This window comes from Vigna unguiculata, chromosome 10 (assembly GCF_037176805.1).
Source record: "Vigna unguiculata cultivar grain cowpea cultivar isolate G323 ecotype 2 chromosome 10, ASM3717680v1, whole genome shotgun sequence".
NCBI classification, from domain to species: domain Eukaryota; kingdom Viridiplantae; phylum Streptophyta; class Magnoliopsida; order Fabales; family Fabaceae; genus Vigna; species Vigna unguiculata.
Window position 1 is genome coordinate 876,182 of NC_140801.1, and position 15,842 is coordinate 892,023.

General features: G+C 28.0%; 1 protein-coding gene and 1 pseudogene across 2 annotated transcripts; one reads left to right on the forward strand and one right to left on the reverse strand.

Annotated features, from left to right (window-relative positions):
* The first annotated feature begins 3,599 nt into the window (after window positions 1-3,599).
* Window positions 3,600-4,882, forward strand: LOC114166904 (phospholipase A(1) DAD1, chloroplastic pseudogene; annotated as a pseudogene).
* Window positions 4,883-7,782: 2,900 nt separating this feature from the next.
* Window positions 7,783-14,613, reverse strand: LOC114167360 (RWD domain-containing protein). Of its 2 annotated transcripts, none has more exons than XM_085668317.1 (7): window positions 14,321-14,613; window positions 13,132-13,195; window positions 12,761-12,898; window positions 10,562-10,701; window positions 10,322-10,413; window positions 9,270-9,385; window positions 7,783-8,549 (listed from the first exon to the last, which is right to left on the reverse strand). In XM_085668317.1, the coding sequence occupies exons 1-7, from the start codon at window positions 14,407-14,409 to the stop codon at window positions 8,133-8,135; spliced, it is 1,056 nt and encodes a 351-aa protein (XP_085524443.1). In that variant the 5' UTR covers window positions 14,410-14,613; the 3' UTR covers window positions 7,783-8,132. The 2 variants fall into 2 exon arrangements, with proteins under 2 accessions (XP_085524443.1, XP_027908234.2); XM_028052433.2 differs by having other exon boundaries at window positions 13,132-13,170; window positions 14,321-14,611.
* Between the last annotated feature and the right edge of the window lie 1,229 nt (window positions 14,614-15,842).

The window sequence follows — 15,842 nt, forward strand, 5'->3', positions numbered from 1 at the left end:
ATAAGTGGTTTAATATTTTACCTCCATGCATTTGTTTAGATTTTTTTCATAATAGGTATATTTTGTCTATGTTTCATGAAGTGTAATTTTTATCATGAGGTTGGTGTGGTCCCCCGTGCTTTGTATTCTTTTTTTTTTAATAAATTTTCATGTGATGATAACATGACTTTATTTGAAAAAATGGACAATACTTTGGATAAATTGATTGATCTTAACGATGTTATCTTACTAGACTTGAGATCGGAACATTAACGTCGTTAGTGAGAACGAAAATGTAACCCTTGACTAATGATTTGTTAGATACATCCCATAGTTAACATAACTTAAGAGTCAAGCTCAATAACAATTTAAATACATATTTCCCTTTCAACCCAAAACAAATAATATTTCAAACGCGATGATTGACTTTAATTATATTATCTCAACAAAATAATAAAAAATTATATCTGAGATTTTTTAACGTTTTTTACTTTCGAGTGGAAGAAGTTGTTTAAATCGTTGTGTAACTATTATTAAAATTTGACTATAAATCAGAAAGTTTTATTGAGTAGAAAGAAAAAATTTATATTTCTATATATGTTTTATGTTATTGAGAGGTTATGTTTATTCCACCAATATATTTTTATTAATTACAAAACAAAAGAGTACTTGGTATCCAACTTTTACTTTTGAATAAACCATCATGTACCTCCAATGTTGTCACCAAGCATGCATTGTTGTTCAGAAAAACGTTTTTTGTTCTTACATTTATGATTGATGAAAATGGTTCTTGAAGAAAATCTTCATCTGAAATTCAGAATCAATGATAGTGCTCTTCCTGAAAATGAATACGACCTAAGATTGTAGATCACAAACCAAGTGGGTTAATTAAATATCAATGAATGAAAAACCACTCTCCAACAACAACGATGAACCATAAATTTAATTTAGTCTACAATTTCATTATTATCATCATTATTTAATAGGTAAAAAAAATTATATAAGATAAATGAAAGCCAATGTTACAATCTACTACATCTCACCAATTGAGCTTTCTCTCTACATATTTGTCCCTTTAGGGTTTTCACCAAAGCATTCACAAATAGTTTAACTAATTACTCACAAATACTTTTCAAGAAAAAAGTTGAATTATTTATTCACTTAAGATATAATTGATAAAAATTATATAAGAGAATAGAATATAAGTTTATTAGAAAAAAACAATTTTGATGATGCAATGATATTGCTAGCATTTCTCTAATAAATAATTATTAAAAAATATTATCAATTATTACTTTTCTTGTGAGACAAGATGTGTGAGCATTTGATTTGATCTTGCACCATTTGTAATATTCTTCTTCCAAGTGCTGAATCCATACTCAACAAAGAGAATATGTGGAATATGCTATTAAAGTGAACTAGTTTATTTGTTTCACAAAAAAAGAAAGAAAAAGAAAAAAAAAATTAGTGGCATTGGTCATACTCTTTTCTATTGTGTATTACACTATTATCACTACTGTATATCATGACACTGACTACACTACTCACATCAATACCCACAAAAAACATTCCAAACAAATGCATAAACACATGACTGCTAACAATGTTATATTTTGTTTCATGTGTTCTCCCAAAGCACAAGCAATGTATATGTTTTAAGTTTTAAATCTAATAACTAAGAATTGATGTGTCATGGAGAAATTTCTAAAATTAAGAATTTAATTTTATATAAAAATCAAGTCTAAATGATATTTTAATAGTTAAATTGATTTTTTGAGTTGTAAATTGAGGAATAAATAGAAAATTATAAAATATAGGTTATTATAAAGGACGCTGGTATTTTGACACCATTCTTTTTTTTTACTATCATTTGATACTACTTCTCATAACTATTTACTTTCTCTTTTTTTTAAATATATAAAAGTTAACTTTTATTAAGACTATTTTTCCTATTATAAAATCTCACTATTTGAAAAAAAAATAAATAATATAATGTAATGATTGTACAATAAAATATCTTATAAGCTTCTTACATGAGAAACTTAAAGGTAAATGATAACGTCATGTCATAGGAGATGATTACTATACTATTGAATAAAAAAGTGGAAAACTAGTTTTTCATATTGAAACACAATGGAAATAATTAAAAAAAAAAACTTAAATGCAATAGATGAAAAGTTAAGAAAAAAATAATTGAAGTATGCAAAGCTATGATGCATCAGTATGTTGATGAAGGTAGCATATATGTGTTGATATATATATATATATATATATATATATATATATATATATATATATATATATATATATATATATATATATATATATATATATATATATATATATATATATATATATATATATATATATATATATATATATATATATATATATATGACACACTTTATTATTCTTGTTGAATTTCATTATCTTTTTTTCTAAATTAACAATCACATTATAAAAATTATTAAATTTTCTTTTGTTTATTAAAGATCCCTTTTTTTTGCAGCTAATAACCATATACATTTTAAATGGTTTCTAAAATTTTCAAATAATAATAACAATAAATAAAAATAGTTTTAAATAAAAATAGTTTTAAACAAGATATATATAAATTATATTTTAAAATATTAATAATAGCTAATAACGACTCAAAAAATCTTAAAAACTATAAAAAATAAACATTTAACCATGTTTAAGACTGTAATTTAGTATTTCTAGTTTATATATATAATTGAATTTAACATTTAATATTTATTAATGATTTTTGAATTGTGATATAATTTAAAACAAACTACAATTACATAATATTGAGTAAACCATCATATTAATACGTGTTATATCAATATTTTGTAACATAAGATGAATTGTAATATTGAATACAAATACTTGTAATATTCGATAATTATTTTGTGTCCATATATTATAAGTGTAAAGTATAATTATGCTTAAACTTGACAAGTGTTTCAAAAGAAACTCCAAAATTTAGAATAAAAAAATTAAGACAGAAAAGATATTTTTCTTCTTATTTTTGTCTATATCTATGTGTTTTTATCTGGGAACATGCAACCTCAAATATATACTCTCTAACTATAAAATATTCACTAACCATCTTAATAAAAATTCATTCATTATGTTTTATAAGTTCATTACTTTTTGAGAGATTAAACTTCTCCCTTATCATTATAAAGTTAATAGTTTTTCCAACAATTTTTGTTTTATTTTTTTAACTGTGATATTACAATAAGTAGTCTCATTCATTAAATTCAACATCCCTTTAAGTGAAAACTACAACCATACCTATGAATATCTTGTACCTAACAAAAAATTCACCTATCAAATCCAAAATAAGTTCACCAAATTTTCACTTGCATGAAGATTGTATTGTCTTGTCTTTTTTCATAAACAATAGTAAACAATTTGAAAAAGGCACACATGTGTATAAGATTAGATGAATAAAAGAACAAGTTATAACCATAAATATATTTTACCAAAAGGTGATCAATCATATTTCAAAAATAGTCAACCCCACCATATATCACTCTCCACTTTCTCCTTTTTTTTCCCATATATAAAGGTCATGCAAATACATAAATTGCAATATAGCCATAGTCACAATAATGAAGCTTGTAGCATCCTCTATTTCTCAATCCAACCCTAATTGTTCATCTTTTGAATCCAACCCTAATTGTTCATCTTTTGAATCCAACCTAAGCTCACAATTCAACAAGTCTTTACCATCATGGAACCAACTCAAACCTCTCTCAACCAAATGCAACTTTCCCAAACTTACACACAAATGGAAGCAATACCAAGGAATTAACCATTGGGAAGGTTTGTTGGATCCTCTTGATGATAACCTACGTTGGGAAATCTTAAGATATGGTCATTTTGTAGATGCTAGCTATAACTCTTTTGATTTTGACCCAACTTCTCTTACTTATGCCACATCTCTTTATTCAAAAAGATCACTTTTGAAAAAGTGTGGGTTGGAAAATTATGGATATAAGATATCCAAATATTTATATGTCACATGTGGAATTCATGTGCCAGCTTGCATAAATAAATTTTTCAAAAAGTTGTGTACTCGATCTAGTTTGATTGGCTACATAGCAGTATGTGTAAATGATAAAGAAATTGTTCGACTCGGTCGACGAGACATTATTATTGCTTTTAGAGGAACGGTTACATGTTTGGAGTGGTTGGAAAACTTACGAGTCTCCTTAACACACTTGCCAGGTCTTGTCACAGGAGAAGATGGTGTTGGTCCCATGGTGCAAAAAGGGTTTTTGAGTCTTTACACGTCCAAAACCTCTAAACGTGCAAGCTTGCAAGAGATGATAAGAAAAGAGATTGGAAGAGTGATTCAGAGATACACCAACGAGCCTCTTAGTTTAACCCTAACGGGTCATAGTCTTGGAGCCGCACTCGCGATTTTGAGTGCGAATGATATAACCACCACTTTCAAGAATGCGCCGATGGTTACGGTTATATCATTTGGAGGACCTCGTGTGGGAAATGAGAGTTTTAGGAAGCAGATAGAGCAAAAAGGAATTAAGGTACTACGAATAGTGAACTCTGATGATGTTGTTACAAAAGTTCCGGGGTTTATTGTGAATTTAGATGAATTGGAAAGTAATAAAGATGTTAGTGTGGGAATTTGGTCAAGATGGTTGTACAAGTACACAGAAAACATGCAATTGGTGTATGTTGACATTGGACAAGAGTTAAGACTAAGTAGTAGGGATTTTCCATGCCTCAATAAGAGAGATGTTGCCATGTGTCATGACCTCAAAACATATCTTCATTTGGTCAAAAATTTTGTAAGCTCCTCTTGTGCTTGCAAACACAAAAAGATTCATTCTGTTCAGCCATGAATTTGGATTTGTAATTAGTAATTAGTAAAATCTCTTGTGCTTGTAATTAGTAAAATCTCTTCTCATTTATATTTGTAATTTTTATATCTTTTTGTGAAGAAAAAGATTCATGTTTATAATTAATACAATTCTTGTTTTTTAACTTTCATTCTTTTTGTAAGATAAGGTAGAATTTTACTAGTTAATAAGAACCATTGAGTTCGACTTAATTGTGGAAAAAAATTTGAAACTTGATAAAGTAGAATTTTACTAATTGACAAAGATCATTGAGTTTGACTTAATTGTGCCAAAATTTTGAAACTTGATACTTGAAAACAGTTAATAGGTTTTGGAAGCTTACTTTATTAACACTAATATGTAAAATTGAGAAAGATGATATTTATATATAAAGACAGATTATATAATGTAAAAAATATGATGCTTTAAGAAGTTAATATTTTTTTCTCATAAAAAAAGTTTATGTTTTACTCTTATAAATAAATATAGGTTGATATATATATATATATATATATATATATATATATATATATATATTATGTTTTATATTTTGATGATTACTTTTCTAGTATTTTATTATAAATTATGCATTTGCAAGTGTATAATCATGAATTCCAGCTTGTTTTTCTTCACCAGAATTATTTTCTATTTACGTATTTCACACATTTATAATAAAGATTAGAAAATAACTAAAATATAAAACAATGCAAAAACAACATAAATTTAAGGATTAAACAAGATAAAAATGATAAATAAGTTGATTTTATTCACAAAACTTAACACTAATAAAAGGTAAAAAAAAACATCAGCTGATCTTTTACATAAACCAAATTATTTATGATAGAAATAAATTATTGGACAAGGTTGCTAATATATATGTGGTGCACGTTCAAATCCATGCAAAACCAATAAAGATTGTGTGAATAATATGCATATTTGATCATATGTTCTAAGTTGTTTTTGTCACACATTGTGATTATATCTATATATTGTTTAAGTACAATTTTATTTATAATAAAATAAATTAAAATAATTTTTACGCAATATAATTTGTATGTAATGAAATTATATTGTCTATACATAATTTATCTACAATTATTTATATGATAATTTTTTTAAAATCTACTTATTTAATAAAATGTATATAAAATTATATCACATTCATTCAATTTCTCACTTCTATAGATCATATACTACGTATTATCATCATTAAAACTTGTAAAAGTCTGAAATATTAAACCAGTTATTTTTACCTTGATTATAAGTAAACAAAGATTACAAAATGTACAATTACAAAGAAGTGAACATAGATATCACTACTAAATTTCTTTTGAAAATATTTCCTTAGATAATACTGACAAATTTTATTATAAATAATTTACAATAAATTGTTACAAATTCTTTTTTTACAATAAATTTTATAAAAAATATTTATAAATTTTATAATTTTATAAAAAATAATTTTCACGAAAAAGTTATTTATTGATTAAAGTTCTTAGAAAAAAATATTTTCTTATGAGATTTTAAAAATTTATTTTTAATTAAGTATCGGTCGCGTGCGTCCACATGAGAAATTGATGTCAGGGTTGAAGCAGAAATTTCACAAAACTAGAAAATTACAAAGAAGTTTAAATGTAACAGCTATAACATTGATGAAAAGTGATAAACATACATATTGAGTAAACCTAATCTACATTTTCACGTGTTTATTAAACTAACACAATATTTTATGGTTAAATTAGTATAATTATTCGATAACTTTATATCTAAATTAATAAATTAATTATAACACATTAAAACATTATATAAATCATGATTAATTTGTGATAAAATAAAAAAAATAATTATCACTGGAAATACATGATATTTTAATTATTTTTTTCAAGACCAAAACAATGTAGGTAAATCAGTGTTATATTTTAATTAAATTAATACTTGTTGAGTAAAGATTAAATAAATAGTGTCAAATTGGGGGTAGGAGTTTTAGTGGTGTATGTGTATTGTATTCTCTAACAGTGATTATGTTGACTTTTATATATAGATGATTAATATGACAAATTGCTGAATTAATAAATAAAGGTTGGACAAGACATATTAAAGGAGAAGGAGAAGATTTTAGAATGTTCATGTATAAATCAGATTATGAATTTATTTGGTGGAGTTGTATTTCTCTTAATTATTGTAGAAATATTTACAAAATAAATAAAAAATATTTACAACAAAATTATAAAAATGATTTATATTTCATTTTGTAATTATAACAATGACAATAATAATAATTTTATTATTTTTTATTATCATAAGAAAAAAAGTAAAACACATATAATTCTAACTATAATCTTAATCGTTTTACTAATTGACTTCTGTAGATGTGTCATATCGGCTTATAACATGTGAAAACTTCTGTTATTTTATTTAGAGCTTATGGCAAAGAACTTATATTCTTTGCAGTAAAGCTTGGTTAAGTTTTACTTCAAGAAAAATTTTCATATTTTACTGTTTTGTTCCTAAAAATAATTTTTTATTTTTGTTGTTCTCATTATTTTTTATATTATTTTAATCGTAAAAATATTAGGCAAATAGTTTTATTTTACTATTTAAAGCTATATAACTACAATTTTTAGACAAAAACAAAAAAATATATTTTTATTAGAAATAAAAAAACAAAACTCACAAATTTTCAAGAATCAAAAATATATTTGAATAAGTCGGAATCAGTAAACCTCTAAATCATAGAGAAACAAAATGCATATCATTTGAATAAACTTTTCCATGGAGAAAAAACAGAAAAACCACAAATTACACAAAGGAGAGAAGAGTGTTGCTGCACTGATTCATTCTGCAAGAACTGGAACACGAGGCTTAAAATTCAGTTAGGCTCAATGCTAATTCCTTGAATAGAATCAAAAGTAGCATTCAAAACTCCATGTCAAAAAAAAAATCTCCGATTAAGAAAATATTATTATGAGAAAAGGCAGAATGTCAAATCATAACTTGATTGCAAAATCAATCATAAAAGGAAAAACAGAAAACACATCAATTTGCTTGTCTTTCCTTTCTTGGCTTCTGCTTCTCCAGCACCCCTTTAGCTGAAAAAGGGAAAAAAGAGGCACAGATCTCTGTCTATCTATACTTTGTTTTTCACCTTTTGAAACATATATGTGATAATAAAACCTAAATTATGTTTGTTTTCTCATCAAATAAAGCAAAATCTACTTCCAATTTCACATCCACTTCACTAAACCAAACACACTGCTATACCAGTAAGAGACATCACTTCTATTGCTTATTGCTGGGAGTATCTCTTCTTACCCACTGTTGAACTGGTTTTCTTGGATTTCTTACAGTTGAACTAGAGTGGTTATCACTTCTTGCTTTCTGCCTCCTTGGACCGAAATTCCTCTGCCTGCTAGAACTGGGTCCATTTGACGTCCCACCGACGTGTTTTGCTGACACAACTGCAGGTGGTTCATTTTGTGTCTGCTCATCAGATTCCTTGGTTGATGTGGAGCTCGGCATTGCAACTGGTTGTGGAAGATACATACCAGGTAATATGACTATATCTTTTTTGGGTTCAATCAAGCCACTGTTCTCCTTCTGTAAATTTAGGATGGCTTCAAATTTATGTCTCCTAATGATCTCATTCTCTGATTGAAGGAGCGTATCTTCATCGTTGAGTTCTTCATTGTCTGAAGTCTGAAATCCAAGGGGAAACAAAGACTAACTTCAAGATCAAGATATAAGGAACTAATATTCAAAACAAGATTGTTGTCATTCAACCAATTTTTTGGCACTAATATCAAGTTTGAAGTTTTGACAAAGTCCGTCAAAATATTGACCCTATAAAGGCAACCACTGAAATTGATTCTTGGAATTGAGACCTCGTTCTGTTGAATAAAACTTCACTTCTGTTTCACAAGATTAAAACTTACAAGGAGCAAGAGTCACAAGCATCTAATAGTATACCACAAACAGCGTTGAAATATATTGTTGAGAATAAAGAAAATAGAGTTTGAGATTAATCTCTTGTGTATAAACGACACATAGGATAATCTATTTATAATAAAGAAAGATACAATTAAAAAAAGTAACTGAAAATAAATAGAGTAAATAGAAAATATTATTTGATATTGTGATTAACAATATCTTAATAATATCAAACAATATCTAACATATATATTTCTAAAAAAAATTCAATTCTTCTATTCCACAACCTAAATATCAGATTCAATTCAACACATCAAACAATCTAAAACAAACCCATTCTTGAAATGCATATAAAATAACGATTTGTGAAAATTATTTGTCCCAACTAGGCCTATCATCTAACTCCAAACCATTTAGACAAACAAATATAAACCAATAATGAAATTCTCATTTACAGTCCATGCAGTAGAGTTGAAACAAATAACTTACCAATTGGGAAGAGTATGATCCAACTAGGGCAAGCACATGGTCCAAATCCTTGGCAAGAAAAGGTTTGCGACAGACGGGACAATTTCCCACACTCTCTTCCATTTTCTTATGATTGTCTAACAATAAAAAACATAATTTCCTTGAGAATGTATAATACTATGAATTTTCATTGTTTTTTATTAGGACTGCATTATAGCAGGACAAATGAGGTATGTATTTCATGCAATGAAAAACAGAATAGACGTTAATATGCTACCTAAATACAATCTCTAAACTAAAATATCAAATTGTGGATATTTAAAATAATTATATAAAGAATCCATGACTAAAGAAGCTGAGTTATCTAATCCAAATGGATTGTCTTAAAATATAAATATCATCGATACCAAAAAACATAAATTCCTCGGCAAGAAAAGGTATGTAACAAACTGGGTAGTCTCCACACTCTCTTACATGCTATATTTCTACTTACTACTATGAAACCAACAACCGTGAAGAAAGCTTAGGCATTAATCATTGGAAAGCAGCAATGCGAGCTGAATTTGTTGCCTTGGTAACTAACAACTCTAAGTCTCCTGTGCCTTAACCTCTTCACAGTACCGCCATTCAGATGACTCCATGAATAACTATAAAGCATGGCTTGTTCCTAAACTTTTTAATAAAAAAATGGATGTGATTACACAGAGGCTTACTATGAGAATGATTTCACATAGAAGACTACGTGTAAACTTATGTGAAATTTTCAGGCTGTGAATGAAACCACTATTTTCAAGCAAAAGATTATTGAAAAACAAGATCAAGGAATTATGATGGGATCTTATCCATTTAACAAGATTCTGAACGACAAAAAATAAACAGGAATTACTCTAATTGAAATAATGTTATCAAACCTAGTTAGAAACTGAAAATTATTGATCTACTTCAGAGGCTAATTGTGATTTTCTACAGAATATATTAGCTCTCGAAGCTTCTATGTTTTGGTCGTACAAAAGAAAATTTTCATATTGAAAACTATGTTTAATCTTGTCAAAACACCTTCCAATTATCCATACCATGGTTCCGATGTGCAGCTACACTGTCTGTATTGGCAGAGTCTGGTTCTTTAGAACTTTGAAGCCATTTCCACCATCTAATGATACATTCACTGCCAGTTATAGACAATTACTAATCAGATATGGAAATCTAATGCTAAGCCATGACAAAATATAAACCCATAAAACTTCTAAAAATCTAGTGTTAATACATGTGCGAACAGAAGGGAAAAATTAGAATTATAAAATTAATAGACACACCTGTGGAAGCAGTGAAAACAAGACATTAACTTCATAAAAGGCAAAGTTTCGCTTTGCTGATCTTCTGGGACCAAAGGGAATAAACACAATGGACAATCACCATCAGGATGATTCATAGCTGACAGTTTCTCAACAGCTTCCTTCAGATACATTTCAACGATCAATTATCAATTATTACTGTATGAAAAACTATATTTGATATGACAGATGTATTTCCATGCTCTGCAACTATCATGTTATCCAAAGCTATGTCTGAAACTATAAAGCAATAAATTAACGTGTTATCAACAAAACAATAGCAACAAATGCGAGGAGTAATTTTTAATGAATATTTTAACCATTAATATTACTAATTTTTCATTTTGTTTGGCAAGACAATAAAATAGCTTCTTCTAGCTTATTTTACTAGCTTTTAAAAACACCAAAAAGAGTTTTTTTTATAAAAGAGCTTATCTCACTACTTTATAGCATTTTTTAAAACACTACTTTGTATAGCATTTGAGCCTTTAACCTCAGCTTATTCTTTTTCCAACTTTACCCTTTTTCTAAGGATTCCAACTTTTATCCCTATACTATTACTATTTCAGTAGAATTCCTCACTTGCCCTTCTTATCTTTAAAATTCCTTATCACACTCTCTCTCACTCTCATCAAATATCATTCCTTATAATCTCATTTCATTGGATAAAAATATTTTACAAAGGAATAAAACTAAAAAAAATCCTCTTACGAAAGTAGAATTTAAACTTAATTCAACCTCATAAAAATAACTTGGTAGGTATGTTTTACACTCACTTATATAGTATAATTTGGTTTTATATCTAGTCGATGTGGTATTTCCAACACTCCCTCTCATGCCGAGAACTAGACATCTCGAGTTGGGGACTAAGGGGAATCTAATAGCGGCTAACAAGATAGGCTCAACAAACTTAACTAAGACTCTAAATAGCATCCTAATATTTAAGATAATAAATCATTTGAAATTGAATTCATGAAAAATGGTAATTATTTGAAAATATATATAGTCTACAACTTTTTAAATTAGGGATAAATAATGAAATATTGTTATTTTATTCCATGTTATATTTATCAAATAATTCAATCAACTCAAATATTAGCATAAACATTCAAACTTGATAACATTTTAAATTGAGCTTACGTTACAGCATTGAGCTAGCTTATCCACTAATTTTGTCAAACCCTTTATCTTCTAAAACTTAGGTAACCAAATATTACAAGGTAAAGATATAAACAACTGCCATTATCTAAATATATATGTTGCTTAATTAATGATTTACCTACGAACTCAACGGAACTACTAGTTTAAAATAGTAGTCACGTGAAATTTTAGGCTTATAGACCTCACATGACTAAAGTATAATCCCAAGGAAGCAATGTACGAAGCAGCTTATCTTTCCTAAGCCACAATGAGGAAATCAATGCAGCAGACTGCTGCAATATGAAACATGTGTATGTGATGGAGAGGAATAGGCCACAGGTAGTTTCAGGTGGAGTAGAGGAAAGAGGGAGGGTAAGCTGGAGCTGGAACTAGATACTCTAGTACAAGGAAGCAAGTCCCTCAAAGCACTTGCGGAATATGGAGACCCTTATTTGACAATAGAATGCATAATTCAAGGCAAGCTTGTGCCCAATTTCTACTGTAACAGTATGGCTAGGTTTGCTACCTGAAGCTTCTCATACACCAGCCTAACTCCCTCATCCTGGGCTTAGTTATTCTGTACCACTGATTTGGTCTTGATCAAGTCTCCATCTGCCCATAAGTTTGAATTAAAGAACCAAAAAACATTGACTGAGGCATCTCCTATCACTTTATTTTAAACTAATGCAGGTTTTCACCGTGCTTTTCAGAACTTTCAACATTTGCTATTAGTCTCATTACTTTAAAGCATTTAAATTCAAGAGTCTTCCTCAATATCAAGGACTTGAGTGCATATAAAACTCATTTACTGATAAATATCACCAGATAAAAATAGTTTGGGGGAAAGGGACCTTATTTTTATTATATATTTTCATCTCAACCAGGACCAAAGCAAAAATGTGATCGAAGTAGATGCTATAGAGTTTACTAACTAAATGCTTATAAGATGATCCACAAACAAGAGACATACATGTGTATGGAGCAAAACCATCATTATTCTTGTTTTAAAATGTGCAGCTAGATCAATGATGCAATTGTTACCTCACAAAGAGCTACAAGCATTAAACAAGGGGAGATCTCACAGGCTTTACTTTGTATGTAATTTAATAGATGTTTCTGTCTCTGTTCATCCAGACCCTTGCAATCCACAAGCTCAATAGAAGGTGGTTCTTTTGGATACTACAACAAGAAAGGAAGCAAAAGTCAATTTTCAAAGTTACTTTACTACCTGTAAGGGAAACCCCATTTAAAATACTAGGTGCATGTGTTTTACACTGTGTACAAGTCAAGCTCCCTCTAAGAAAACTACAGTCTGTACATATACAAAGTGAATGTGATACCCCAACCTATTGCATTTGAAAGTAACAGTTAACTTTACTCAGATCACATGCATATTTACAGCAAAAATGCACCTGTAAGGTAGCTCGTATCTCGAGAACGGCTTCCACAAACTGCAAAGAAAATGAACACAAGAAACTACTAACAATCAGACACTTGCTCCAGTGGCAGAGCTGCACATCTAAAATCAACACCAACAGATTAAGGGAGATATAACTTTAAATCAACACCAACAATCACACACTTGGCTTTAATTTAATACATCAACAATCTAACTTGTGTAAAATTAGATTATTGTAACAACTACTTCAAAAGTCATACTTGTGATTTCTAACTGATTAACAATATAAAAATCTTCACACTGAAATTGCTTAAAATTAATCTCAAAAACAAAATTAACAAAGTAAACCCCCATTCCAATCACTAAAATTATAAGCATTCATCATGGTAGTCCTTAATTTTAAAAAAAATCTACTTTAGTCCCTAACTTTACAAAAGTCACTCATTCGGTCATTTTAATTCTACTGTCCTTTTGCCCTAACAATAAATACCAAAGTGAGAATTCTGTCTCAGAACTTATAATTTCAGATAGAAGGGAGGAACACACAAATTTGATAACACACTTAACCACACTCTTTGAACTAAAGACATATTACATGGTCCAAGGCTACCATATATCCATGATCCCAGCCAGTTTTCACATGACATGGAATTTTCAACTGACAAGAAGTTAAATTAAGTATGCGTTAAGTGATTGGAAAGGGACTATGGTGATTCTCTGGATAATCTAATAATTTTCTCCACTACTGCTAAACCAACCTTCCACCTTATTAAATTAACATAACTCTATTCCGATATTTTTATTATAATAACATTGGTACAAAGTATCCATGAACTATACTATTGAGTGATTTCAGCCAACAAATCCAGTCTACCACCTTTAGTAGGTATCCTTCCGATCAAGTTTTCACCTTAACTAAACCGAGTCTAGTTTCACTCCAACCAATGACTTAAGGTCTCCCATTTCAACCACCCTCTTTTATGATTTTTCTTTTTTCATCAAAAGGTCTCAATTTAAAATCTTGATTAAGTTATCCGAATCTAGTTCCACTCTGATGGCATAAATCTCTATATAATATAATAACACTGCATCTTAAGAGCAATTTTATGCGCAAGATTTACTTTTGGGGAGTTGGTGAAATAACAGGAAAATGGATTATAGTGAAATTGAAGGGAAAACAATGAAATAGAGAAGGGGGAGACCTGTTGGGAGGAAACATCAGCAGTTCTGGGTTTGAGAAAGAGGTGAAAATGGGGAGGAAATGAACTGAGAACGGTGCAATCGGTTCCATACACGGCTTCCACTGCTTCAACTTCAGCCACCAATTCCTCTTCTTCTTCGTTCCCCATTCTCTGATTTTCCTTTTGGGTTCCAATTAGATTGTGAGATGAAGTTCGAATTTGAGTTTGATTTGATAGCCACAGATCAAAACATTGATTTGATCATCATCTTTATGGAGAAGGGTTTGGTCGGTTTCTTTGATTTTTTCTTTTTCATTTTTTAAAAAAACTTCAACATGTTTTTCGCAAAATTGTCTTTTACTTCTAAAAACAATTTCTGTTGTGCTTCATCAAATCAAATTTCAAATGAAAATAAATTTGAAGTTTATTTTCTCCTCATTATTAAAAATTATGATAATTTATCTTTACCATTTTGTTTACCAATTTATTCTTAATAAATAATATTTTAAATTAAAAAAATTACCTTATTAATTTTATTTTTAAATTTAACCATTTTTTATTTAATATTTTTTTAATTTAATCATCTTTTAAAATTAAAATAATTATTTATAATGAAAAGTATCTATAAAATAAATAAAAATTATTTCTTTATTATAAAGTATATTTATGTTTACTTTTATAATTATAATTTTATTACTTTTTATCGTATGTTTTTCCTAATAAAAATAAAAATTCACAATCTAATAATGCATGTCATATTTTATAATAATTTCTTTAATTAATTATAGGTGTTAGTTAATTTATTTTGATAAAATTAAGAATGCACAAGGATTTTATTTTTAATAATAAAGTTACATGTCTATTTATATCTATTTGTAGATTAAATTTTACATATTTATTTAAAGACTAAAGAAAATAATCAACCTATTTATATCTTTTCAAAATAATACTTAAAAGTTATCTCATAATATGCTAGAATTGAATTTAATAATCATGAAATTCAAAATCATATGGAATAAGATATATTTATCTTTCATTTGCAAACTTCCAACAGTGGAGAATGAATTACATAATTGGGAAATGTATCTAACTACTTACTTCATGTTATTTACAATAATAAAATATTTTATTTTTAATAATCAAGTTAGTTTTTAATTTTAATTTTTTTTTCAAACGAAGATTCTCTTGTTAAACAATTTGTTAATTGTTTGAAACACATATTATTATGTGAGACTTCAATATTTTTTAAAACAGTTTAATGATAAAAGTTGATGATGTAAAAGAAGTAGCATCTTTTTTAGTTCATTATATGAACACAAACGCTCTCCATGTGAAGTTTAAGATTAACAAAGTTTCAAAAACTTCTCATTGTTTACTTATGTTTATTCTTCGACGTATGAAAAATGTTTTATATAGAGTTAAGAAAATATCCATGGTATTATCTTCAAACTTTTGTTTATCCACAAAACAACATAAATATATAAATATACATTAGGTTTAATTCATTTTTTGTCTGGTGTAGTTCATTTTGGTCCTTAATTTC